General features: G+C 45.7%; 3 protein-coding genes across 3 annotated transcripts; 1 reads left to right on the forward strand and 2 right to left on the reverse strand.

Annotated features, from left to right (window-relative positions):
- The first annotated feature begins 1,798 nt into the window (after positions 1-1,798).
- On the forward strand, positions 1,799-2,734 carry LOC117872502 (olfactory receptor 51G2-like). Its single transcript, XM_034761003.1, has one exon. The coding sequence runs from the start codon at positions 1,799-1,801 to the stop codon at positions 2,732-2,734; it is 936 nt and encodes a 311-aa protein (XP_034616894.1).
- Positions 2,735-18,053: 15,319 nt separating this feature from the next.
- LOC117872508 (putative olfactory receptor 52P1) lies at positions 18,054-18,992 on the reverse strand. Its single transcript, XM_034761013.1, has one exon. The coding sequence runs from the start codon at positions 18,990-18,992 to the stop codon at positions 18,054-18,056; it is 939 nt and encodes a 312-aa protein (XP_034616904.1).
- A 4,998-nt stretch (positions 18,993-23,990) lies between these two features.
- Positions 23,991-24,947, reverse strand: LOC117884520 (putative olfactory receptor 52P1). Its single transcript, XM_034784995.1, has one exon. The coding sequence runs from the start codon at positions 24,945-24,947 to the stop codon at positions 23,991-23,993; it is 957 nt and encodes a 318-aa protein (XP_034640886.1).
- Between the last annotated feature and the right edge of the window lie 2,233 nt (positions 24,948-27,180).

A 27,180-nucleotide genomic window follows, 5' to 3' on the forward strand; every position in this document is an offset into this window, starting at 1 on the left:
ATTGACACATGTGTACTAAAGAATAGATGTGTAAATGTTATGACTTTTGCTTTAGAAAGTATTTGAGAAGTACTTCACATACTGTTTGCAATGGGTTTGTGCTATTAACTCTGTGTTCAGTGAACAGTTGTATGATACTGTCTCCTGGTAATTGACCAGAAGTTGTTTCTCACACTTACATTCAGGGTTGTGCACACAATCCCTCCGCAATACCTGTGCAAGACTTTCCGAAAAGTCCTGAGAGACCAGAGACACTGGTCTGTGTTTCAGCAAAGAAGGGGAGTGTAATAGCGGTTGTATGTAATTTACACCCATCACCTGTTACATGAGCATGGCTGAAATCATCCACAGACCCTTGAATGGGGAGAGGATGAGGGTCCTGTGAGGATGAAGAGAAGCCTGTAGGTTGATCGAGCTCTGGATTCAGTCAATACTGGCCAGGCAAAGCACTTCAGCTTCTCTTGGAAGGATTCTTGGGGGTCAGAGTGTATCACCAGGAGCATTTGGTAAGGGAAAGTTAATGGAGTGCTGTTCTGATCAAATTTACACATGTAAATCTGGAGTGACATTTTTTGTGTGTGTGTAACTAAGGGTTTTGCCCAGGGGAACATCCTCTGTGTTTTGAATCTGTTATCTGTGAGATCAGCTTGTAAGCTATCTCCCAGAAGTTTTTCTTTTACCTTTCTTTTCTTTAATTAAAAGCCTTCTTTTTAAGAACATGATTAATTTTAACTTGTGTTAAGATCCAAGGGGGTTGGATCTGGACTCACCAGAAATTGGTGGGGGAAAGGAGGGGAGATGGTTCATTTCTCCTTGTTTTAAGGTCCAAGGATTTGGATCAGTGTTCACCAAGGAATTGGTGGAGAAGTCTCTCAAGGCTACCCAGGGAAGGGTTATAGTACTTGGGAGGGAAAGATTTTGGGGGAGAAGACAGAGTTTCTCAAATGACTCAAATATTTAGGTGGTGGTAGCATACTGATCTAAGCTGGTAGTTAAACTTAGGGGTTCTCATGCAGGTCCCCACATCTGTACCCTAAAGTTCAGAGTGGGGGTGAAACCTATGACAGATTCAGGCGATGAAAACGAACATGTGTCGGTCCACACTGCTTTCGATCATTATCGAGCAGAACCAATCATCAGCAGGGACGCATGTCCTCTGGAATGGTGGTTAAAGCATGAAGAGATATATGAATCTTTAGCGAATCTGGCATGAAAATATCTTGCAACGCCAGCTACAAGAGTTCCAAGAGAACGCCTGTTCTCACTTTCAGGTGACATTGTAAACAAGAAACGGTCAGCAATATCGCCTGCAAATGTCAACAAACTTGTTTGTCTGAGCGATTGGCTGAACAAGAAGTAGGACTGAGTGGACTTGTAGGCTCTAAAGTTTTACAGTATTATATTTTTGAATGCGGTTATTTTTGTACATTATTCTACATGTGTAAGTTCAATTGTCATGATAAAGAGATTGCATTACAGTACTTGTATGAGATGAATTGAAAAATAATATTTCTTTTGTTTATTACAGCATAAATATTTGTAATAAAAATAGTGAGCACTTTACACTTTGTGTTCTGTGTTGTAATTGAAATCAATATATTTGAAAATGTAGAAAACATCATTTTTAAAAAATAAATGGTATTCTATTAGTTTTTAACAGTGCGATTAATCACACTATTAATTGTGATTATTTTTTTTAATTGCTTGGCAGCCCTACTTATTAAATATCATCTAGTCTCCTGTTCTTTTTCCTTTTAGGAAGGAAAGTTCAAAACTCCTCGGACCTGCTCAGTACATTATGTCAGCTGTCAATGACACCAAACTCAAATTTGCAGTGTTCCTTCTCACTGGGATACCTGGGCAGGAAGACGTCCATCTCTGGATCTCTATCCCCTTCTGCTTAATGTATGTTATTTCGATAGTAGGAAATTCAATCATTCTGTTCATTATAAAAACAGATCCAAGCCTCCATGAGCCCATGTACATTTTCCTTTCCATGCTGGCTGTCACAGACCTTGGCTTATCAATATCCACCATGCCGACGACACTGGGTATGTTCTTATTTAACTCAAGGGAGATCAGCCTCAGTGCCTGTTTTGCCCAACTGTTCTTCATCCACTCATTTGCATTCACTGAATCCTCCGTGCTGTTGTTGATGGCCTATGACCGCTTTCTCGCGATCTGTATGCCATTGAGATATGCTTCCATCTTAACCCCGTCAAGAATAGCCAAGATGGGACTGGTGTTTGTGCTAAGAGGGGTGGCTGTAGTATTCCCACTCCCCTTTCTCCTAAAACACTACCGATACTGTCAAGCCAATGTCCTCTCCCATTCCTACTGCCTAAACCAGGAGGTCATGAAGACGGCTTGTTCAGATATCACAGTCAGCAGCATCTATGGCTTGTTTGTTACAGTCTCCACAGTGGGGCTGGACTCGCTGCTCATCCTCCTCTCTTACGTGATGATCCTCAAAACAGTGCTGAGCATTGCATCCCATGCGGAGCGCCTCAGAGCCCTGAGCACCTGCATCTCCCACCTCTGCGCTTTCCTGCTCTTCTACATGCCAATGGTCGGCTTGTCTGTCATACACAGATTCGTGAAGAACTCTTCTCCCTTGCTTGTGATTCTCATTGGCTACCTCTACCTAGTGATCTCACCCGTGATGAACCCAATCGTGTACAGCGTGAAAAGCAAACACCTTCGTGCGAGGATCATCAGGGTGTTTGTGAAGTGAAGAGTCACCACCCGGGTCCAGTGCTGGTGACATGGGAGATGAAAAATATGAGCCAGCTATTACATCCTGGACCCTTATATCAAGACAACATGAGCTATTGATCTCCACTATGTAGAGAAAGGTTCTGACAGAATCTAAGGCCTGGAGCAGTGGAAGAGGGGCTGGTGAGGGAGGACTGTGAACTGGGGGAAGGAGACCAAGGGTGGCAGAGCCTGTGTTATAGAAAAGACTGAATTAATGTGACCCCACAAAGGGGGCTCTTGTTTTAAGTATCCCAGACTGAGAGTAAGTCATTGCAAGGACCTTAGAGGGAAGGGCATGGTGGCTGCAGGGCTACCTCAGGCCACAAGGGGGCACTCTGGGGCAATCCCCATCGGCAGTGACTTGGCCAGAATGCACTGTGCTCTTGGAAGCCTGTCTAACTTAGCTTGTAGTGATATGTGAGATAGATGAGTGTAGACGTGTGACAGCTGCCTGTTATTTTAAAACCATTTTCTCCAATGCTTTGCGCTGTTTGCTAATAAAACTATTAGATTTAAGGAGGCTGGGGGTGACTGTGTAGCTCTGGTCACAAGCACCCGAAGGAAAGCGACTGAGGTGTCCAGTCAGATATGCTTGGTGATATGCGTTTAGCATACATGAGGTTTTGTTCCCAGCTCGAAGAGTGGGACAATTGTGAGACTTCCCCCAAGGCAGGAAATGACCCGGTTTAGAGCGTAAAGAGACCATATATCCTGGTTTTATTGTGACAATCCAGATTCTTCTTGGCCAGTGTCTATTCTTGTTGAGTGCCTATCAGCATTCAGAGTAGCAACTTGTTCAAGTTGCATCCAAGATAACGATCCACTCAAGACAGTGATTCACAGAGTCATAGAATTTAAGGCCGGAAGGAGCCATTAGACCAGGTAGTCCAGAGGTTCTCAAACTTGGGGGCGGGCCTCCCTGGGGGGTGCAGAATGTATACAGGGGTGAGGGGTGAGAAACTTTTGGGAAAAAACCTTTCTGTGCACAACCCACTGCAATGAATAACTAACCCAGCTGATTCCTCCAGACAGATCTGGTCCTCAGATAGCACTGTGCTTTTGAGTCTAGGCGGTGCTGTGCATTTTGATGGTGTTCTGTTAAGCTTGCTTAGCATTGTGCAATGACATTACCATCTGTACATGGATCTGTTTGCTACGGCGCCGTGTGCACATTTCATTCTAAGCGGGGACCACAGTCACAGTTTAGCTTTATTCTGATTCCAATGGATCATTGGTTCATTCGTGCAACATTAAAATAAAACTCAAGTGAAAAACAAAGAAGCCGAACCTGATTCAGTTTGAGCCCTTCCCCCACATATATCATTATATGTATTTGTGTGGCAGGTGAGGGGGGCATAAACTCTTACAGACACAAAGAAGGGGCCGGGGTGTGATCAAATAAGTTTGAGGAACCACTAATCTGACCTCCTGTGTAGCACAGGCTGCAGAATTTTACCCAGTTACCGCCATATTGAGCCCAATGACTTGTGTTTGACCAACACATCACTTTTGTTCCTCTAAAGCGTGTCTTCCAGGAAGGCATCCAGACTTGGTTTGGAGAGATCAGGAAAATTCCTCACCTTCCTTGGGAGTTTATTCCACTGGTTAAGCACCCTTGCTGTTAAATATATGTGCCTCATTTCCAAATTTAATTTGTATGGCTTCAGTTTCCTGCCATTGGTTCTTGTTATACCTTCCTCTCTTAGATTAAAGAGCCCGTTAGTAGCTGGTATTTCATCCCTGTGAAAGTGCTTGTACACTGTCATCAAGTCAGCTCTCAATCTTCCCTACGTCTACCCACTGCACCCCTGTTTATTCAGCAAACGGTAAGTTGGAAACGACAGAGGAGGAGAAAGACCTAGGTGTATTAGTCAGTCCCAGGATGACTGTGAGCCACCGATGTGATGCGGCTGTGAACAAGGCAGATGAGATCCTAGAATGTATCAGGTGAGATAGGGAACTATTAATATCCTTATACAAGGCACTGGTGAGACCTCCTCTGGCAAACTGTGTAAAATTCTGGTCAATCGTATTCCAGAAAGATGAATTCAGACTGGAACAGGTGCGGAGAAGGGCTCCTAGCATAGTCAGGGCAATGGAGGGCTTGGCTTATGAGGAGACTAAAGAACGTGGTTGGTTTAGCCTAAAACAACGCAGGCTGATCTGGGATTTGATTGCTCTATAAATATGCCAGTGGTGGGCGGTAAAAGTCAGGGAGGGAGATGAGCTCCTGAAGCTAAAGGCCAGTGTTGGCAAAAGAACAAATTGGGATCAATTGGTCAGCAGCAAACTGAGTCTGGGAAGGAGAAGGAGGTTTCTGACCATCTGAGCAGGGAGGTTCTGGAACAGTCTCCCAACAGGAGCAGTGAGGATTGGGGTGTGGGGGGAACAACTGAGCTTTTAAGATGGAGCTGTGACCCTGTATGGAATCTGGGGGACACTTTAGGGTATTACAAATACCAATATTGTGTAATTGCAATGAGTTATGCCAGATATGCCATGTAAGATATCTGCAAATATTATAATTTGCCAGATATTATAATCTTGTTTATATGTTTGTATCATTTTTGTATTATGAGTTATAGATATGTATGTATGTATTTCAAACTTGTGCTATGCTTCTTGGTGACATAGCCTGCTTGATGGCCCATCAGTTATACAACTGACCCATTGAGAGAAGGCAGATACAACATATGACTCAGCAAGGCATGCAGGGGCGTGCCTATGGACAGAAAAGGCTTCCAAGCCATGTACTGGGCAGCTTGTGTTTGAAACAAAGGAAGCACAGGCCACATGGCAAGAGACTATAAAAGGCAGCTGCATCTTCTCCATTTTGTCTTCAGTCCTGCTTCTTACTTCTGGAGGACCTTTGCTACAAACTGAAGCTCTGAACAAAGGATCGAATGACCCATCCAAACTGTGGATGTGATCCAGAGGGACTTTCAAGGCAGCAAACTTACCAGTACTGCAGGAACCTGATATATGGCTATAAGAGGGTCCGGACTCACCCCTGTAGCGCCTCCTGCTGGTCGTCCAGGGAATTAGCTCACCAGCCTCTGGAGCGTCCTCTGCAGGCCAGTGATCCGCCTTCTCCTCTGCACTGGCTCCCGTGTCCCTCCCAGGACCCCGGTGCCCCTCTTACTGGGATGCTTCCCCTGGCAGTACCCCACAGATCTGGGTCTCCCCTCCCTGGAGAACCCCCACCCACTATCCCCACCTTGCCTCAGTACTAGGCCACTGCCAGTCACCAACTAGCCCCCGCTCCCTGGGGCAGACTGCAGTATAGGCCACTCATCACTGGCAAGGGGGGTTTGGACCTGCTGCCTTGGCCTAGCCCTGAGCTGCCCTCTGCAACCCCCAGTACCTGTTGGCCTAGTACTAGGCCACAGCCTGGGGCTATCCAGGCTGGAGCTCCCCAGCTCCTCAGCCTTTCCCCAGCCCTGATCCACTCAGCTTCCCTGTGTGTAGCTCCCTGCAGCCAGGCCCTTCTCTCTCTGAATGCAGAGAGAGATTCTTGAGCTCCTGGCTCCCAGCCTCTTTATACCGGCCATCTGGGCTCTGATTAGGGTGTGGCCCAGCTGCAGCCACTTCCCCCAATCAGCCAGGGTTTTACCTTGCCCTGCCCCAGCCCTCTGCAGGGCTTTTCCAACCCCTCAGGGTAAGAGCTGGTGTCCACCCCGCTACAATGGCCTTTGAAGTCTTTGTATGTATTTGACTGTTTTAGCATTTAACTTCTCTTTTCTTGTCCTTTCTTTTTTCTTTATAATAAACATTTAGTTTTAGACACTAAAGGACTGTCCGGCAGCATGGTATTTTGGGTAAGATCCAAACCTGGAAAGATGGCTGACCGTTTGGGGTCAGAAGAACATTTTGTATATGTGAGTAGAGTTGTTTAAATAACTTCTCACTGTACTGGACCTAGGTGCTGATTGGGAGCCAGAGAACTGGAATGCAATGAAGGGGGCTGTGTGAGTCGTTGGGAAGTTTAACTTCAGTGTTACCCACCAGTCTTGGGAGCATCTGCTCTCCCTTTTGCAGCCTGCCCTGACCTTGGCATTTCCAGTGAGGGCTGCCCCAGGTACACTGTGTCACAGGAGTGTGACAGGTTTATGCACCTGATGATAAGCCAGGATCGCCTCTAATAGCAGGGGACTGGGCTCAGGGATGCAGGACGTCCATTCCAGTGTCCCCATGGGCCACATTCACCCATTTTCCATCACACTGAGAGCGCATGTGGAGTTGCTTGTCCACTATGACCTGGCTCCATGCCTAGGCCAATGGATTTGTCCCTCAATAGATCCAGGAGAAAGCATGACTCAGCGTTATCATCTGGCAAAGGAATTGTTCTTGAGTTCCTGTTTAGTGATGTCACAGGAGTTTAATTCCCTGAGTTTCTGGTAATCTCAGCATGCTGAGCTGCCAGCTGCCCCCTCCCCAGCTCCTAGCCCCAGAGAGGAAGGATGGTTCAGTGGTTAAAGTGCTGGCCTGGGACTCAGAAGAACTGGCTTCAATTCCAGGTGCTTCCACAGAGTTCTTCTGTGACCTTGGTCAACTCACTTAGTCCCTCGATGCCTTAGCAACATGTATTTTAATACGGCTCAATGTAAAGGTTACATCTAGGAACCAGGGATGCTGGCCATCCTTACCGTATGGAGGACCCAGTCCTGGGACTCAGAAGAACTGGGTTCAGTTCCAGGCTCTTGTACATACTTCTGTTCCCTTGGTCAACTCATTTAGTCCCTCTGTGCCTGGGTGGGTGGGCCTAGCTAGCAGTGGATCACTGAGATCTCTGTATAACTTTGGGGAGCCCTGGATCCTGGGTCCCTCTTTTCATTCCTCAGGGACAAGGGAAGGGAACCCCCTACAGGAACCATCCAAGGGAAATTTCCATTCCGGCAGCTCCCTGCCCATTTATGGCTCAGCACACCACACACCTGCTGAGTGCACTTCCCACAATCTCTGGGCCTCCACAACTGCTCTAGGATCCTCTCCAGCTCCCTGCTAGCACAGGTTCATCAGAGATGTGCTACCAGGGTCTGTCACAGTAGCCACTGCCCACAGGATTTGCTGAAGGGACCTTGTTCAGGGTGGAGGGGGCTGCACAGAGATGGGAGGGCTGGTTAGAGTAGCTGATGAGCACAATACTCCAGCCATAGACTGGTCAGGAAGTGTGCACTGTCCTAATGATCCCCAGTCTGGTTTAGATAGAGCTATATAGGCTCCATTAGTAATTTTTTGTTATTTTTATGCTCAAAAGAATGCTGAAATCACTCAGGATGGGATAGCATTTCTGCCCAGCCTGCTAAAAGCTGAAAATCACTAAGCTCTGACAATCACTAAGAAACTGACCTGCAGAGGTCCCAGCAGAGAGTCAGGTGGCAGAAGAAGATGACTGATAATTGGCTGGGGGGAGTGGAGTGGAACAAGCAGCTACCAGGGTGGCCAGCAGAGAAGAACCGCGGCTGGCGGGGTGGCCAGCCAGAGCAAGTGCTGAGATGGCAACACAAGCCAGGTGCCTTCTTCCCTGGTTTGGAGGTGAACTTACACAGATGCGCCTCTGAACCCTGGGTCCTCACTGACCAAGGACAATCATTGTGAGTGGGGGTGGGATGAGGGAGCAGAGACGGGCACGGTAAAGGAACTTTTGGTTGTAAAACCCAAGAACACGAGGCAGAAGACACTGCCCCAGGCACTCTGGGGTGGGGTGTCCTGCTGACAGCTTTATGTTTATGAATCCTGCTTGTGGCATTTTCCCTAATTAATCTCGGGTGACTTCCCGCCTTTTATTAAAAATTTCTTTTCTACACTCAGACTCTGTGCTTGTGAGTGTGGAAGTATTGCCTCTCAGAGGCGGCCGGGGTAGGATGTCAATTTCCCATGGGGCTCGAGCCACTTCTGTGTTGTATTGTTGAAAAGGAACCCCTAGAGACTGAAACAAGTCCTGGTTGCTGCTGGTTCCACCTGGCAGAAAGGTGATACCGGTCAAGCTCCATCTTAAAACCAGCTGGGTTGTTTGCCCCACGCTGCTCTTGTTAGGAGGATGTTCCAGAACCTCCCTCCTTGTATGGTCAGAAACCTCCTTCTCCTTTCCAACCTCTATTTACTCCTGGCCAGTTTCTCCCCATTGGTTCTTGTGCCAACACTGTTCTTTAGATTCAGGAGCTCATCTCCCTTTCTGGTGTTTACTCCTCCCTCCCCTGAGGTATTTATAGAACAATCCAATCCCTGCTCAGCCTGTGTTGTTTTAGGCTAAACGAGTGAAGCTCTTCCAGTCTCCTCATAAGAGAGGGCCTCCATTGCCCTGGCCATCCTAGGAGCCCATCTCTGCACCCGTTCCAGTCTCAATTGTTCTTTATGGAACAGGAGTGACCAGAATTTTGTGATTTCAGCCCTCATTGGAACACTTAAAATAACAAAAGGCTCCTAATGGAACTTATTAAGCTCTATCTTTGAACAGTGGGGAAAAAGAGGTTAAATAAGACTGGGGACCCTTAGGTTAAACCTGTCCCCACACCTCTTACCATCACAGAGTTTTGGCATTCGAGCCCCGGGCTTAGTGAGGCCCTTTCAGCTGAGGGTGACCATGTTATTTGGGACAGGTTAAGCACAGTTCTGCAACAACAACACTGATAACATTTCACTATCCCGTGCATTCAATACTACAGTGATTTGGAACTGAACACCAGGCAAAGATGGTCGCTTCGAGGAACACCGCTCTATCTGCTGGATATCTAGGCAGAGTAGGTGTGCTCATAGAAAGACAGTTTACTCCTGAAGTCTCACCTGCTCCCAGCCTGCAGTCAGGGGGGAACTCATTCACACCCTGCTGATATAAGCTTATGCACCAGACAATATGCTGGGGTCACCTGCAATAGCTCACTGACCGAGGAGGTCCCTCCAGGCCTATGTCCCTGTGGGTCACATTCTCCCATTTTGTGTCACACTGAGAGCTTATGTGGAGTTGCTTGTCCACTATGACCCTGCTCCATGCCCTGGCTGATGGATTTGTCCCTCAATAGGGTCAGGAGAAAGCATGACTCAGCGTTATTGTCTGGAAAAAGAATTATTCTTGGGTTCTTGTTTAGTGATGCCAAAGAAGTGTAATTCCTTGCCAGCTGCCCCCTCCCCTGTCAGTAGCCCCCGAGAGGAAGGATGGGACAATGGTTAAAGTGCTAACCTGGGACTCAGAAGAAATGGCTTCAGATCCAGGCTCTTCCACAGACTTCTTCTATGACCTTGGGCAACTCACTTAGTGCCTTGATGCCTTAGTAACATGTGTTTTAATACGGATCAATGCAGAGATTTACATCTAGGAACAAGGGGCGCAGGCCATCCTTACTGGATGGGGGACCCGATCCTGGGAAGCAGTGACTCTGAAAAAGACTTGGGGGTCATAATCGGCTGAACATGAGCTCCCAGTGTGGCACTACTGACGAGAAAGCTAGAGCAATCCGGGATGTACAACCAGGGAAATCTCGAGCAGGAGCAGGGAGGTTATTTTATCTCTGTCTTTGGCCCTGGTGCGACCACTGCTGGGATTCTGTGTCCAGTTCTGGTGGCTACAGTTCAAGAAGGATGATGATGAATTGTAGAGGGGTCAGAGAAGAGCCCAGAGAATGATTAAATGCTTAGAAAACCTGCTTCATAGTGATAGACTCACGGATCTCAATCTATTTAGCTTAACGAAGAGAAGGTTAAGGGATGACTTCATCGCAGTCTGTAAGTACTTGAATGGGGAACAAAAGTTTAACAATGGGCCCTTCGGTCTAGCAGAGAATGTTATAACAGGATCCAATGGTTGGAAGCTGAAGCTAGATAAATTCAGACTGGAAGTAAGATGGAATTTTTTGGACAATGAGGGTAATTAACCATTGGAACAATTTACCAAGGTCCATGGTAGATTTTCCAGCACTGACAATTGTTAAATCAAGGCAGGATGTTGTTCTAACAGCTCTGCTATAGGAGTTATTGTGGGGCAGGTCTCTGGTCTGTGCTATACAGGGGGTCAGACTAGAGGATCACAATGGTGCCTTCTGGTCTTGGGATCTGCCCAGTGGTATTAGTAGCACAGCCCTGCTGCACGGAATGTTGTACTGATAACATGTTAGAAATTGTGAGGTGCTCGGACACTATAATGATTGGGGTCAGAGCTAAGTGCCTCAGAGAGATTTCAGTTCTGTGTGCCTCATAAGGGTGATTTGGGGCACTGGGTGGAGAACCTGAACTCCTGCCCCACCCAGCTGAAGTAACTGATGTGCTGGGACTACCTCTGAGCCCGTTTTCCCTGGCAGCTTGGGACTTCAGCACCCTGTCTTGTTGAGCCAGACACACTAGCCTGCTGCAAACCCAGACCCAGGTCTGAACCACATCCCCCAAAGCTGAAGGCTTAACTGAAAACAGATACCCAGTTTCCAATGGGGTCCAAACCCCAAATAAATCCGTTTTACTCTGTATAAAGCATATACAGTGTAAACTTATAAGTTGTTCGCCCTCTATAACACTGATAGAGAGATATGCACAGCTGTTTGCTACCCAGGAATTAATTACTTGCTCTGGGTTAATTAATAACTAAAAAGTGATTGTATGAAATATAAAAAGTAGGATTTAAGTGGTTCCAAGTAATAACAGACAGAATGAAGTAAGTTACCAAGCAAAATAAAATAAAACATGCAAGTCTAAGCCTAATACAGTAGGAAACTAAATGCAGGTAAATATCACCCTCAGAGATCTTCTAATAAGCTTCTTTTACAGACTAGACTTCCTCCTTGTCTGGGTCCAGCAATCACTTACACCCCCATAGATACTGTCCATTGTTTCAGTTTCTTTCAGGGGTTGAGAGGGTATCTTTTGAGCCTGCTGAAGACAAAAAGGAGGGTGTTTTTCACTGCCTTTTATATTCTCTTTCTTGTGCAACATCCCAGCCACAAGATGGGGTCTCTAGCCACCGGCGCAAGTCACATGTGTATGAAAGATTCGGCTTTTTGCAGGCCAACACCATTGTTTACATGTTAGTTTGAATGTTCCCAGGAAAGCTCAGATGTGGATTGGTGTCTCCCAAAGTCCATTGTTAGTTAAGTATTCCCAATTACTTGAATAACCCCTTCACACTATGCTGATCAAATCTGTCTTATATGTTTCTTACAGCAAACACTCATAACTTCAGATATAAAAATGATAAATGCATACAAATAGGATGAATATATTCAGTTGATAATAACCTTTGCAAAGATATGTTTCATGGCATATCTAGCATAAAACATATTCCAGGTATGTCATATTAACACTCATAAGCATATTTCTATAAAGCATTATGGGGTGCAATGTTACACCATCAGAACAATGCAGCGACCTGTTTGCTAAGCAGCATAGGTGGTGTTGAACAACCAACAGTTGTGATCTGAGATCTGCTCTAGTTGCCCATCTGCTTCTGGGTGGAATTTAAGGTATTGGTATTGACCTACGTAGGACCTGGTAGCTACGAAATCATCTGTTTTTCTCTCTCTCCCCAGGCGATATTCTCCTTGTGATCGGAAGGAGTTCTTGAGTTGGAGCCCCCTCTGTATAAAAGTCGAAGGGTTTCCAACTTGACTTTGGAATCCAAATGCCCCCTCTGTTGCAAAGGAGCTGGAACAAGGCTGGCCCACTGCCTCCAAACCTTGGAGATAGGTCTCATTCCTAGACAGGCACCCAAACTGCAAAATACATGGGTACTAATCAGCACTCTCAGGAGAGAGAGAGCGACGGCAAGAGAGGGCATTGTTAGTCATTTTGTTAGTCAGCCTGTTATAACTATAAAGGGAAGGGTAACAGCTGTCCTGTGTACAGTACTATAAAATCCCTCCTGGCCAGAGACTCCAAAATCCTTTTTCCCTGTAAAGGGTTAAGAAGCTCAGGTAACCTGGCTGGCATCTGACCAAAGGACCAATAAGGGGACAAGATACTTTCAAATCTGGGGGGGGGGGGGGGGGGGGGGGAAGGCTTTTGTTTGTGTTCTTTGTTTGGGACTGCGTTCGCTCTCGGGACTGAGAGAGACCAGACATCAATCCAGGTTCTCCATATCTTTCTAAACAAGTCTCTCCTATTTCAAACTTGTAAGTAAATAGCCAGGCAAGGCGTGTTAGTTTTCCTTTGTTTTCTCAACTTGTGTTATAGTTATAACACAGCCAATCAATGATTAGAAGCTATGCAGTGTAGGCTTATATGACCAATCGCTCACCAAATCCTTTTGGCTAACAAATGCACTTGCAGATTGGTTTCCAAACAAACAAAAGGGTTCACTCTGCCTGAGAAGTGTTTGGAATTAGGTACTCACTTCGCCTGCAAGAATGGGCTCTCAGTAGAAAGACGAAACCATACAGATCTAACATTCTCTGGATAACCGGGGAGGGCTACAAAGGACCACAGCAATGGGCATATGACAGTGGTGACTTCAATGGGTCTTTCTACCAAATCTGTTATATTTCAACCACAAGTTATTGGGGTTGAGGCAGGAATTGCTAGATGTAATTCAACAACCTGTTACACAAGAGGTTAGCTTAGATCATTACGTCACTTCTAGCCTTTTAATCTATGAAGATGAGGATGGCAGACTGTGCGGAACAGATTAACAGAAGGCTTCATGGTACGCAGATTTCATTAATGAAGGACATATTAAGGANCCCCACTCCAGGCCCCAAGGACTTCATCCTGCACTCCCAGCCCCTCGCTTCTGCCCTGCTGTCCCCAGTCCTCCTTTGTGTTGTCGTTTTCCTGCATGGTTCCATTCCGGCCACCAATTCTCCTACTCCTGGCCTCTTCTACATCTTCCTTGTCCTGACTCCAACTCCTCCCGCCACTGTATCTTTCCTCCAGGTCCCCATGACCCGCTCCCCTCAACTTCCCATCAGCTCCATCTCCCAGCCCTTCGCACACCATCATCTCCTCCATATCCCCTGCCCTGAGGGGACAAAAGGGGCTGCCATTTGCTCTGCCCCTCACAGGCCATTGGCCCCTCCATTTCACTCTTTCAGGCAGTTGTTCAGGGAGAAATTCTGCCTTCCCTCAGCTCATCTCCCTTGGAGCTGATGGTTGCTTTCCTCCCTGGTCTGCCACAAAACGAGCAGCTCCCCTGCCTTTCTGCCTTTCTCAAGCACTTTTCCTCAGACTTGATTTGTCTGCCCCATTTTCCTGATAATTTACTGGCTGAACATTTGGCTTCTTTGAACTCAATTTGAAATAGCTACAAGTTCAGTGACATTGGGAAGTAATCCTGCTGCTTTGGATAGGTCTGTGTCGCTGGGCTGTAGCAGTTTTGAAACAGCATTTACCATTTGCAGAATCTTGCTTTGGAGCACAATAATAAAAACAAAACTAAAATTTTCCATTAATTTCTTTAATGCTGAAGGCTCGTAAACTTCAACAGCCCTTTTGCTCAGGAGAATTATTTCCGTGGGTGCCTTCATTGTGTCTAAACTCTGAATCTGAGAGGAAGGAGTGATTCATACTGCTTGTTGATCAATTGTGTAGTCAATTGCTTGACCAGGCTTTCATTTGTAATGAAATATGTTCAAGAGGCCAAATCAATAATATCAGGTTTACTTCTCTAACCCCATAATAAAATAATACAAGAAAAAGGTGCATATGATACCAGTTTTTTGGAAGCTGTCTTGTGCAGTGATGTTGCATTCCCCTTACTCAGAAAGTGTGCTCCCCAAAGTTACACATTTCAGCTTTTATCATTTATATGAAGATTTCACAAGTTACACATCTCTTTAAATGTCACTGAAATCCCACCCATCGGTTTGTCCCAGTTCCCTAAATTAAGTGTGGAACTGTAGCCCATAAGGCCAGTTTGCTAGCTTGCTACAATGTGTTTTTGGTTTGATTGATTATATTATTTTCTTGGGTTTTGTTTATGCTGAATTCCAGTATATGTTATTCAAAATAGTTATTCATAATAGTTGGCTGTAACGCAATGAACCTGCAGGCCTGTATCCTGTATGATTACCTAGAGGAAGTCAGTATAAGGGTTTGTAACCTTTGGCATAGATAAATGGCCTACCAGTTACCCCTCTTAAATTTGGGGAACTGAATAGGGAAGCGAACAAAGAATTGAATATGTTTACCATAAGTCTGGAACAGACCAGTAACTGCAGGGTACACCACAGTACATGGAAGTCATAAATTAGGACAAGGGTAACGGTTTTGGGGATGAGATAATCGATATTACTATGTATGAATATACGTCTACCCCGATATAACGTAACCTGATATAACACAAATTCAGATATAACGCGGTAAAGCAGCACTCCAGGGTGGGGGTGGGGTCTGCGCACTCCTGTGGATCAAAGCAAGTTTGATATAATGCAGTTTTACCTATAATGCGGTAAGTTTTTTTGGCTCCTGAGGACAGCGTTATATCGGGGAGAGGTGTATATGTCGTAATATGTTAATCTATAGAGTAAGTGTACCCGAAGATTTATCTGGGTAAGGAAATAAGATTTGGGCATGGTAGGCTGGGCCCTGATTGTGGTAACGCCAGGACCCTATAAGAGGGCAAACAACCATGCAGGAGGGTGGCTCTTTCCTATCTTCTGTCAGCTCAGCTTTGCAATACAGCTTAGCTGCTCAACACTCAAACCTAATCCCTACCAACTTGGGAAGCCTGGACCATCAAATTCATCAGGCATGCCAGAGACAAGGCTGGTCCTTTGTCTCGCACTACCAGGTCTTCTTGGAAGGGTGTGAGTATGCAAGTTTAAGTAGTCTTTTAGAATAGAGATGGTACCACCAGGGGTCATAGAATTATATTACTTCTTTGTGACACTGTGTTTTATATTGTTTATTATTCTTTTATTCACTTTAATAAAGATCTTAACAATTTGGTATTGTCCTCAGTGTATCTGCCACACAATCTGAGAGTCCTCTCATGACGTTGAAATCTCTGTGTTCTCTAACCCTGTAGCCTGGATTGGGACAAGAACCTAAATACTTCTGGTCAGATCATTGACAAGTCGTAATAAACTAGCCCATAAATTCAGGGTCAACAGAACTATTGTGAAGAACTTTCCTGGCTTCTACATTACCCCAGGGGAACTGGCTAGTAAAACGGTCTGAGTCCCCTCTCCTTTACCCAGAGGCCTGCCTGACCTCAAGGACTCCCCTTCCACTCTCCTGTGTGGCAGAGTCCTCATAATGGTGACACAGCTGGGTCCAGGATTCCTGGGAGGCTGAACCCCCAGTCTCATTGTGGTCACTTAGGACAGGTGCTAGGGTGTCCCCACTCCGGGGTACTCTCTTCACACCAGACACTTCCCTGACCCACTGATCATTACATTAAGTTCAAACCAAATATAATTTATTAAACAGCAACTGTAAGAAAAATAAGGAAAACATGGGAAAGGTTCAAGGAAACAAGGGACCCCGCTCAGTGGGCACAGGAACATCACAAGCAGCTGTTTATGGGATGTAAGGAAAGATCGCAGTCTGTTCCTCACACATTCCAGGTCTCCTGCCCAGGCACTGGCCGCTCTGTTATGATATAGGTAAGACACCTGCTCTGGCAGTGGCCACACACCCTCAGGGTCTAGGTGGCAGGACCCCTCTCCCCAGCATCTGCCCTCCTATCAGATTCACGTCCCCCCCTTCTGAGTCCAGCCTTCAAGGCCCTCTTGTCTGGTGACGTCTCCCTGTGATGGGTCCTCTGCCCATGGCCCCACCTTCCTCTTCCCAGCTGCTCCTTGTGCTCAACTGCCGACTTACTTGTGGCACGGCCGGCGTCCACTATCCTGTCTCTGTCCCACAGCTCCCTACTATAGTACTGGTACTAGTATCCTGACTAGGGGTTGGCAAATGTTTCAAACAACCACAGAGAATGACAGTGCTAAAATAGCCCCAAAAAAGTGGAGTATAAAAACAACAATACAATTATTATGATATTTATTCTAATGGCATTCAATGATGGTAGTCAATGTCCATATTTTGTGTTGAATCTAAAAGACAACATTTGATCCTCTCTATCTTCATCAGAAATAGAATGCTCTGCTGCTGATCATACATCAGGAGAAACCAGTGCAATTGTTAATGTTGTTGGTGAAAACAGTTACCAAGAGAATTTGTGTCGTTACATATACACCTAACATGAAGAATGTTTTCTAAAAGTTTCTCTTGCATCTTCTTATGCAGTTTTGGTTTTATCAAGTTCATCTGAAAAACAGTCTTTCAACTGCAGTGTTCAAAAAGATAGGAAAAGCAATGAAAGAGCAAACAAGCCAAGTTCAATAAAGCCTTTGTCCCCAGCAGCATCCATGTGTTTGACAACTTCAACCCAAAACTACTCAACTTCGTTGTCCTAAGTATGCGGCCAGTGAACCATTGGCAAAACTCTCCCCTGCTGCTCCAATTATCCAAGGTATGCACAAACCAATGGCAAAAATGAGATATTAGCCAATCTAGCTCGTGCAGGGCTGAGTGCAGTAGAAGGACTTAGTAGTGCATGTGATTCAATCACCTGGATATTTGGTGATAATCCCTGTTTCACCTGTTTCAGAAACTCCAACATGAAATCTCAACACCTACTCTTGACATCTTCGACAACGGGAACGGTTAGTGTGTGTTTTGAAAGGACTGGCTGAAAGCAACTCCAAAATTGACTGTGCAAAGCAGTAAGTAATATGACTCAAAGGTGATATCATAGTTTAACACAGCTGTCCAGTTCTCTAAAACAAACTGTTTCACAACTCTCACCAACAAGCTGTAGTAGAATGTTCTCAATTCTTGCAGAAACTTTCCTGTATTACACTTTCCAACTGAAATATTTGTTTTATCCTCCAAGCTTACTGAAGAATTGGAAGTAGAAAAATCAGATAAATTTTGTACACCGGATCACTGTATATATAATAAAAAATTTCAGCACTGTAGTTTCCGGCTTTGTCTTTGGCTATCTAAACGTGTAGCTTCAGTTTGTCAAACTGATCGAGAATCCTCTTCAGACAGGGACTAATGGAAACACAACTTCTGTCAGAAAACTGCAGTATCTTCTGGTGGTCTGGAAGTCACGGAAAGGCCAAGAGACAGGGTGTGTGGGGTTTGATGGGTGACACTGAAAGAGGTCAGGGGATGGTCAGAGAGAGGGAACTCAGCAACTGAGAGAGCTGTGCTTGGTCATGGCGTAATAACACATTAGATATGAGGAACTTCTCAGACTGTGGAAATCTGCAATGCTGAGTTCAGCCTAACTGGGACAGAGCACTCTTGATTAATGAGATGTCCTTTCCCCCTCTTGTCACACAGGGTTTAACGTCAGTGGCCCCCGGTGATCACCTTCTGCAGGTGTATTTGCCCACTTTGTCACGAAGCTCTTTGGTTTTGACCCCATAAATGATAGGGTTGAGCATGGGAGTGACAAGGAGATAGAAGTTAGACAAGGTGACGTGAACATGGGAAGTGATTCCCTGACTGAACCTCTGAGTCATGTAGGAGAAAAGGCAGGGAGAATAAGACATCAGCATCACACAGATGTGGGCTGTGCAGGTGTTGAGGGCTTTCTGGTGGACTTCCTTGGAGGAGATTCTGAGGACAGCCCTGATGATCAGACCATACGACAGGGCAATGAGTGTCAGGTCTAACACAATGACTACAAATGCTGTCACCAAGCCGTACATCCTTGTGACTGTGGAGTCCCCACATGACATCTTTGCCACAGCTATGTGCTCACAATATATGTGGGGGATAATGCGGTTGGCACAGAATGGCAGCCTACTCAGGAACAGGGGCATAGGCAGAATGATGAGAACTGCTCTTATCAAACCCAAGAGCCCTAGCTTAGCTATTCGTGCATTGGTGAGGATCGTAGTGTATCTCAGAGGGTTACATATGGCAACATAGCGATCGAAGGCCATTGTCACGAGAACGGCTGACTGTATAACAATAACCGTATGAAGGAAGAACATCTGGGTGAGGCAGCCACCCATAGTAATGTGTTTCAAATTGAACCAAAATATACACAGTGCCTTCGGTATGACAGAGGTAGACATGCTGATATCTGTGAGCGCCAGCATGCAGAGCAGCAGGTACATCGGCTTGTGCAGGGTCTGCTCTTTGCCTACAACAAACAGAAGCATGAAATTTCCCAACAGGCTGATAATGTAGAACGTAGAGAAAGGGATGGAAATCCAGATGTGGGCAGCTTCCAAGCCAGGGATGCCCATTAGGATGAATGTTGAAGGGCCAGAGGGGGTGAGGTTGAAAGCTGCCATGGGGTGGTTGATGCGTCTATCAGGCTCAGAAATGCTCAAGGTGCCTGTGAAGGGAGAGAAGCACAGCGAAGGGGTTACACACTTTATGACAAATAGTACGGTAAATATTTTATAGTTATTACCAATTTAGAAATGGGGGGGTGAGCAGTGAGGTGACAACATTTACAGATGGCACCAGATTATTTAGGTCATAGTCAAGTCCACAGAAGTCTTCAGAGGGAGCTAACCCAGCCAGGTGAATGATGGCATAATGGCAGATGAACTTGGATGTCAATAACTGCAACATGTACGCCATTGGATGGAAAAACTCTCCAAACACCTTAGGAGGTTCTAATTGAACTATGTGAATTCAGGACAGAGCTTTGTGAGACCCTACTCACAGTGCAATCCTGGACAGAAGCTAAGCAAAACATTGGTATCCATGAGGAGTGGAATGGGGAACCATACAGAAAATACAATGCATGAGATCAGTCTGTCAATGTTTCACCCTCCTCTGGACTTCTTTGTGTAGTACTGGACACCCTTCTCACACAGGATATTGCAGAACTAGAGGTTTTCAGGGAACGATCAAGGAGGGAGGTTGTAAAGACTGGGATTGTTACCTTACAAAGGAGATAAATAAGAGGGGATATGAGAAAAGTCCATAAATTACTTACTGGTAGAGAGTAGATCAAGAATGTGTTCTCCCTGTCTCATAATATAAGTTCAAGAGGACATTCAATTAAACTGAAATGCGGTAAATTCAAAACTGATTAAAAAAGAATGTTTTCTTAACTCAATGCCTAATTAGATTGAGAAACTCATTGCCACAAGACATAGTTGAGACCATGAGCTAATCAAGGATCAGGAAGTGTTTGGACATTTACATGTATAGTGAGATGGGAGATTGAACCATCTGAAAAGCAAAGAGCAACGGTTCTTGTCACCAGTGAAACTCCTGAAGTTACGTAACAGCAACAACAATTGGAAATAAAACTGATTAAAGTTGTAATACCCAGGCTGCAGTTCTGTGGCTTGTGAGGGAAAAGAGACCCAGAGACCCACCCATATGCATTCAAGGCAGGAAAGGTCTCAGCGTTGCCCTTGAACTAACAATCACAAAGGAACATTCAATTTCAACAGCGCTGCCTGCCTATCCATGTACATGCTGATCCCCGCCCCCACAACACCCAGCATTTGTTCACCTGTCCATGTACACCCCGCTTTCTGTCCCCACAGGTACCAGTGCTGTCTGTCGATCCATTTACTCCCTGCCTGACCCACAGCCCACAGCGCTGCCCACCTGTCCACGTACACCCCGCTCCCTGCTCCAACAACCACCAGCATTTTCTCACCTGTTTGTGTACACCTCCTCCCTTCCCCACAACCTCCAGCACTGCCCGCCTGTCCATGTACACCCTGCTCCCAGGCCCACAACACCCAGTGTTTACTCACCAGTTTGTGTACACTCCCCTGCCTGACCCCACAATCCCCAGGACTGCCTGCCTGTCCGTGTACAACCCCTACCTGCAACAGAACTCCAGCACTGCCTGCCTGTCCATGTATGTTCCCCAAACCCAGCTCTTCCAGCCCTGCTACACAGTTATACCCCTCATCCAGGACCAAAACCAGGTGCCAGACCCCACAGTGACAGCTCACAGAAATATCTCCTCAGACGAGGTTAAACTCAGTGTCTGCCTGCACTGGGGAAAAGGGGGAGATCGGCCTGAACTGCCTCCCCAGAGGTGAAGGGAACCCAGCAGCAGCTCAGGCTGTGCAGGGAAGGAGACAGCAACAGGCCCAGCAGGAGGGAGAGAGGATGTGGAGACTAAAATGAGCCAGCATGAGTAACTTCCTCAAAAGACACAAAGTTTTAATGTATTGCAAACCATTAGAAATCCAGACATCCCTTCCTGAGGCTGCTTTTCCGTGTTGGAAATTCTGATGTTACCATGAGGCTGTAGTGGGGTAGCTCATGGGAAGAGGAATGGCCCGGGTGGGGGATAGTGTCAGAGACAATCTGCTACAGTGTGGTCCATATTATGTTACAGTCTGAGACACCCCCCTGCCCCAGAAGGCCTCATTTGCCTCTTTGGTCTGTGCATTAGGCAGGATGTCCATTCCCTATTTCGACTGGTTTCAGGACTCCGTACCACTGTGATTTGGATACTGCGCTTCTGTCCGTCCGTCCTCCACACACTCCCCCCCACACACACACACATACTGTAGGTTCTGGGATCTGCCCCGGTGAGATTTCCAACACCACCTGGTTTCCTCTAAGCCTTTTGGTGCTTCTCATCCTTGTCAGAACCAGAGATGAAGGGGCACATAGAGAGCAGACCCATCTCTCCCCACAAAAAAATGTCATCCTGATTGTTCTGAACCTCTAATCCTGTGAGTGTGAGATGTCAGCAAGTCTCCTGTCAGATCTTCTTTGGTCTCAATGAGCTCACCCGTCCTTTGAGGCCACAGGACGACTCCAGTTGAACTCACTGGAGGCTCATGGTCGGTGTAAATCAGGCCATTTATTTAAGTCCCTACATGTGGATTTACGGTGAAATCCTGACCATGTTGGGAGTTTGCCATTGATGCAAGATTTCACCCTTAATGTTTAACTGTCGGCTACCGGCTGTGAAAATCATGGCTTCCAGTCCTGCAGCAGAGAGCACTATTCTGTTAGGCTGCTCAAAGAGTCTGAAGGAAACCCCCAGTTTCTGTGGCGTTCGGAGACCAGGCATGAAAGATGGGGATTACAAAACATAGGGGCCCTGATTTTGCTCTCAGGGAGGCCAGTGTCAATCTGGAGTGACCCACTATAGGCAGAATGTGAGAGCAGAATCTGGCCAGTGTGTGACTCATTCTTGTTGTGAGCCCTCTGGTAACACAGATACCCACTGCAGAGGCTTTAGCTGCATTTCATAACAGGGCAGTGAAGTTACTGAATTGGAAAACATGGGCCAACCAGAAGAAAAACCATACCACCCAAACAAAGAAGCTACTGAGACGGCTAGAAGGACACAGTAAAAGACAAGAAACTGATGTTAAAAGCAAATATGGGTCTAAACTATTTCCAATACATTTGTAGTTCCAATTTTACCAGGTAAATCCCTTGATGTTTCTGACAATACTAAACAGTTCAAGTCACCGTGCTCCTGAATTCCTGCCCAGATGGTTCTTGACTTGAACCCTGGAACCCTTCCTGAGCTCTCAGCACTAACTTTATGGCAGAAACAGGCAACTCACCACTATCCTGCTCAGCACACAGAGGAAATCTCCTTATGATGACAGGAAGGCAGAGCACTGAGAATCAGTGTATGAATCTGACATGTCTGAGAAATGCCGTGCTGGACAGCGACCTTTATGATTTGCCTGTACAGTCCCTCTGGACTCTCAAGTTGGCCAGGACTCCCGTACAATTCCTTCGGCTCCGTGAGCAGTGGGAAGAGCAGAAAATAGACCCTGGAGAACTTCAGCTTGAAAGCCTCCCCTGAGATTGAAGAGAATATTCACTAATAACAGGGGGGTCAGATTGTCAGGGCAAAGTGAGTATTGCAGACTGTTCAACTTAGCAATTGACGATGGCTTTCTTTTCTGTGTTCAATGTACTGCTATCTGCACTAAATGTGGGAATGCTGTCACAAGATACTGGACCAAAGACCATTTTCAATAGATCATAGAAGCATATCGCTGCATACCACCCATGCAGTTGTAATATTTAATCCATTGCTTCTGAAAAGTCACTGCCACCCTGTGGAGGAAAAATCACGTGATCCTGAATTGATGCAAGCTGAAGGGGATGGAAAAGGCTTTCTTCTCCCAGATTCTGGCATCAAAAGTTACTTGCCAGTATCCCTTTGTGAAGCCTAAAGTGGATATATGTCTAGCAACTCCAAACTGTTCTAATAGTTCAGCAACTCTCTGCATCGGGTAACGGATGCAGAACCGGATTCTGCTATTGTGTGTCAGAACTAGAACCATGGGACTTCTCCACTCACTGTGTGATTCTTTCACCACGCCCAGGGCCAAATCACCTGGAGTTCCCACGTGATATCCCACATTTTACAAGGGAACAGCCATGGAGTTTGCCTGGTCTGTTGCCCTGGGGCCATTTCAGTATGGTGATATTATAGGTAGGTGTACCCTGCTTAAGTGAGAACACAGCTGTAAAGGAATCAAACAACTGCTACATCTGTTTCTTTTGTTCGGGCTTCAGTCCCTCCCCCATGCTTGCATCAAAGATGCATGGGAGCCTAATTTGGATTCCAGGGACTATGATACTTTTCTGTATCAATTTCTGAAAGATCAACACCTTATTGGGAATGACTAGTGTGTATTTTGAAAGTTCCAGTTGAAAGCGACTCCAAAATCGATTATGCAAAGCAGTAAGTTATTGGACTCAAAGGCGATGTCATAGTTTAACACAGCAATCCATTACCCAAGTTATTCAGAATCCCCATCCCGGGCAACTTAACTATTTTGCATCAGGCAGTGTTAGGACTAAATCAATGGAAACACAGCAATTCTGTCTGATAAGGATTAAATGAAAGTAAGCACACTCTTGTCTAACACTGCAGTTTATTAGACTGAAGCACACAGAGACATAAGAAATAGGTTTAGAACATCCCAGATATTTACCTAACATCTGGAACGGTATTTAGTAAATGACATGGCTTCAGTTTGTCAAACTGATCAAAAAGTCTGTTCACACAAGGTCTAATGGAAAGCCACCTTGCTTCAGAAAGCTGCAGTATCTTCTAGTGGTCTGGAAGTCACTGAAAGGCCAAGGGATCGGGTGGAGGTGGAGGTGGATGGATGACACTGAAAAAGATCAGGTGATGGTGAGAAAGAGGGAACTCAGAAATGGAGAGAGCAGTACTTGGTGACAGAGTGATAAGATGTGAGGTGTGAGGTGCTTCTCAGACTCTCAACTTCCACAATGATGAGCTCAGCCAAATTGGGAAAGAGTGCCCTTGTATGATAAGGAAGTTTCCTTTCCCCCTTCAGTCACGCAGGTTAAAGTCAGTGGCCCCCGAGCGAACACATTCTGCAGGTGTATTTGCCCATTTTCTCACGAAGCTCTTTGGTTTTGGCCCCATAAATAATAGGGTTGAGCATGGTGGGGAGGAGGAAATAGAGGTTAGCCAAAATGATGTGAATGTGGGGAGCGATGCCCTGACTGAACCGGTATGTCAGAGTGGAGAAGAAGAAGGGAGGATAAGAAATCAGCATCACACAGATGTGGGCTGTGCAGGTGTGGAGGGCTTTCTGATGTGCTTTCTTGGAGGAGATTCTGAGAACAGCCCTGATGATCAGGCCATAGGACAGGGCAATGAGTGTCAGGTCTGACCCATTGACTACAAATGGTATCACCAAGCCATACATCCTGTTGACTGTGATGTCCCCACATGACATCTTTGCCACAGCCATGTGGTCGCAGTACGTGTGGGGGATAATGCGGTTGGCACAGAATGGATGCCTACTCAGAAGCAGGGGCAGGGGCAGAGCTAAGAGAACAGCTCTTATCAAACCCACTAGCCCTAGCTTAGCTATTCGTGCATTGGTGAGGATGGTGGCATATCTCAGAGGGTTACATATGGCAACATAGCGATCAAAGGCCATTGTGACGAGGATGGCTGAGTGCATCACAGTACCCGCATGAAAGAAGAACATCTGGGTGAGACATCCACCCAAAGTAATAATTTCCAAATTGAACCAAAATATACACAGTGCCTTCAGCACAACTGAGGTTGACGTGCTGATGTCTGTGAGCGCCAGCATGCAGAGCAGCAGATACATCGGCTTGTGCAGGGTCTGCTCTTTGCCCACAACAAACAGAACCGTGAAATTTCCCAACAGGCTGATAATGTAGGATGTAGAGAAAGGGATTGAAATCCAGATGTGGGCAGCTTCCAGGCCAGGGATGCCCATTAGGGTAAATGATGAAGGATCAGAAGGTGTGAGGTTGAAAACTGCCATGACTTGGTTAATGCATCGATCAGGCTCATAAACTCTCAAGGTGCCTGTGAATGGATAGAAGCAGAATGAGGGGGGTTACACACTTTATAACAAAGACTACTGTAAATATTTTATAGTTATTAACAATCTAGAAAGGGGGGTGAGAAGTGAGGTGGCAACATTTACAGATGGCACCACCTTATTTAGGTCATACTCAAATCCAGAGAAGTCCTCAGAGGGAGCTAACCAAGCCAGGTGAATGGGTAGCATGATGGCAGATGAACTTGGATGTCAATAACTGAAACGTGTATGCCCACTGGTCAGAAAAACTTGTACTCAACAAACACCTAGCAAGGTTCTAATTTCACTGTATGAACTCAGGACAGGGATCTGGGTGTCATGGTACAAAGTTCTGGGGGAAATCCTGCTCACAGTGCAATCACGGACAGAAACTAACCAAATCATTGGGATCCAGGAGGAGTGGGATGGGAAATCATACAGAAAATACAATGCCATGAGATCAGTCATTCAATGTTTCACCCTCCTCTGAACTCCTCTGTGCAGTACTGAGCACCCTTCTCACACAGGATATTACAGAGCTAGAGGGGTTCAGGCAAGGGCAACGGGAAAGATCAAGCACCTGGGGAAACTCTCATACAGAGAGAGATTCAAACGACTGGGATTGTTTCCTTACAAAGGAGATGAATAAGAGGGGACAGGAGAAAAGTCTACAAAATACTGACTCGTAGAAATTAGTTTGAGAATGTGTTCTCCCCGTCTCATAACACATGATCAAGAGGACATTCAATTAAACATAAATGTGGCAAATTGAAAACTAATAAAAAAGAATGCTTTCTTCACTCAATGCCTAATTAGACTGAGGAACTTGTTGCCACAAGAGGTAGTTCAGGCCATGAGTTAAGTAAGAATCAGGAAGTGTTTGGACATTTATATGGATAGTGAGACTATCCAGTTACAACAGTTACAGTTAACTAAATATTTTGGAAAGCCTATACACCCACATGTTTCAAGGCACAAGCCAATCTCTACCTTTTAGGCATTAGGATGACCTCATCATGGTCAAATAATCCCCCTCATCCACCCACTGCTGGGATTCTTACACCTTTTTCTGCAACACCTGGGCATGTTACTCTCAGAGAGAGGACACTGGACTCGATGGACCAGAGATCTGATCCATGATGCAATTCCCATGTTCAAAAGGAGCCAGGTTTCCCGCATGGAAACAGACATTGTCATGCTGGGCTATGACTTTGTGCTCAACAGAATGGGCACAAAGAGCACCAGGGTCTTGGTATTTAGGGATACAGGCCTACACTTTGGTTAATTCCTTGTTTCTTTTGGTGAGATACTTTCTTGCAGGCACTCAGCTTTGTCTGAGACATAAGTTACAGATTTTAACTGACAAGTGTAAGCAGAGACGTGTGTCAGCAACTCAGCCACTTACCCTTCTCATGCCTGAATATCGATGAAGTTTGAAGATGACACAAAAATTGGGTGATCATAAATAATGAAGAGGACAGGTCACTGATTCAGAGCAATCTGGATTGGTTGGTAAACTGGGTCGAAGTAAACAATATATATTCTAACATAGCTATGTAGATATCTACCTCTAGGGACTAAGAATAAAGGTAATGCTTACATGATAAGGGAATACTGTGGGAAGCACAATGACTGTGAACAAATGTGGGGGTGTGAAGGGATAACTATCTAAACATGAGCTCCCATGTGGCCAAAAGAGACAATGTGATCCTGGGAACATAACCAGGGGATCTGAAGGAGAGGTAGAGAAGTTATTTTACCATTGTAGTTGACACTAGTGCGACTGCTGCTGGAATCTTCTGTCCATTTCTGGTGTCCATGATTAAAGGTGAATGTTGATACACTGAAGAGGGTTCAGAGAAGAGTCACAAGAATTAGTAAAAGATTAGAAATCCTGCCTTATAGTGATCACAGAATCATAGAATCATAGAACTGGAAGGGACTTCGAGAGGTCATCTAGTCCAGTCCCTTGCACTCAAGGCAGGACGAAGTATTATCTAGACCACCCCTGAAAGGTGTTTGTCTAACCTGATCTTAAAAATCCCCAATGATGGAGATTCCACCACCTACCTAGGCAATTTATTCCAGTGTTTAACCACTCTGACAGTTAGGAAGTTTTTCCTAATGTCCAACCTAAACCACCCTTGCTGCAATTTAAGCCATTGCTGCTTGTCCTATCCTCAGAGGTTAAGAA

Source organism: Trachemys scripta, chromosome 1 (assembly GCF_013100865.1).
Source record: "Trachemys scripta elegans isolate TJP31775 chromosome 1, CAS_Tse_1.0, whole genome shotgun sequence".
NCBI classification, from domain to species: Eukaryota; Metazoa; Chordata; order Testudines; family Emydidae; genus Trachemys; species Trachemys scripta.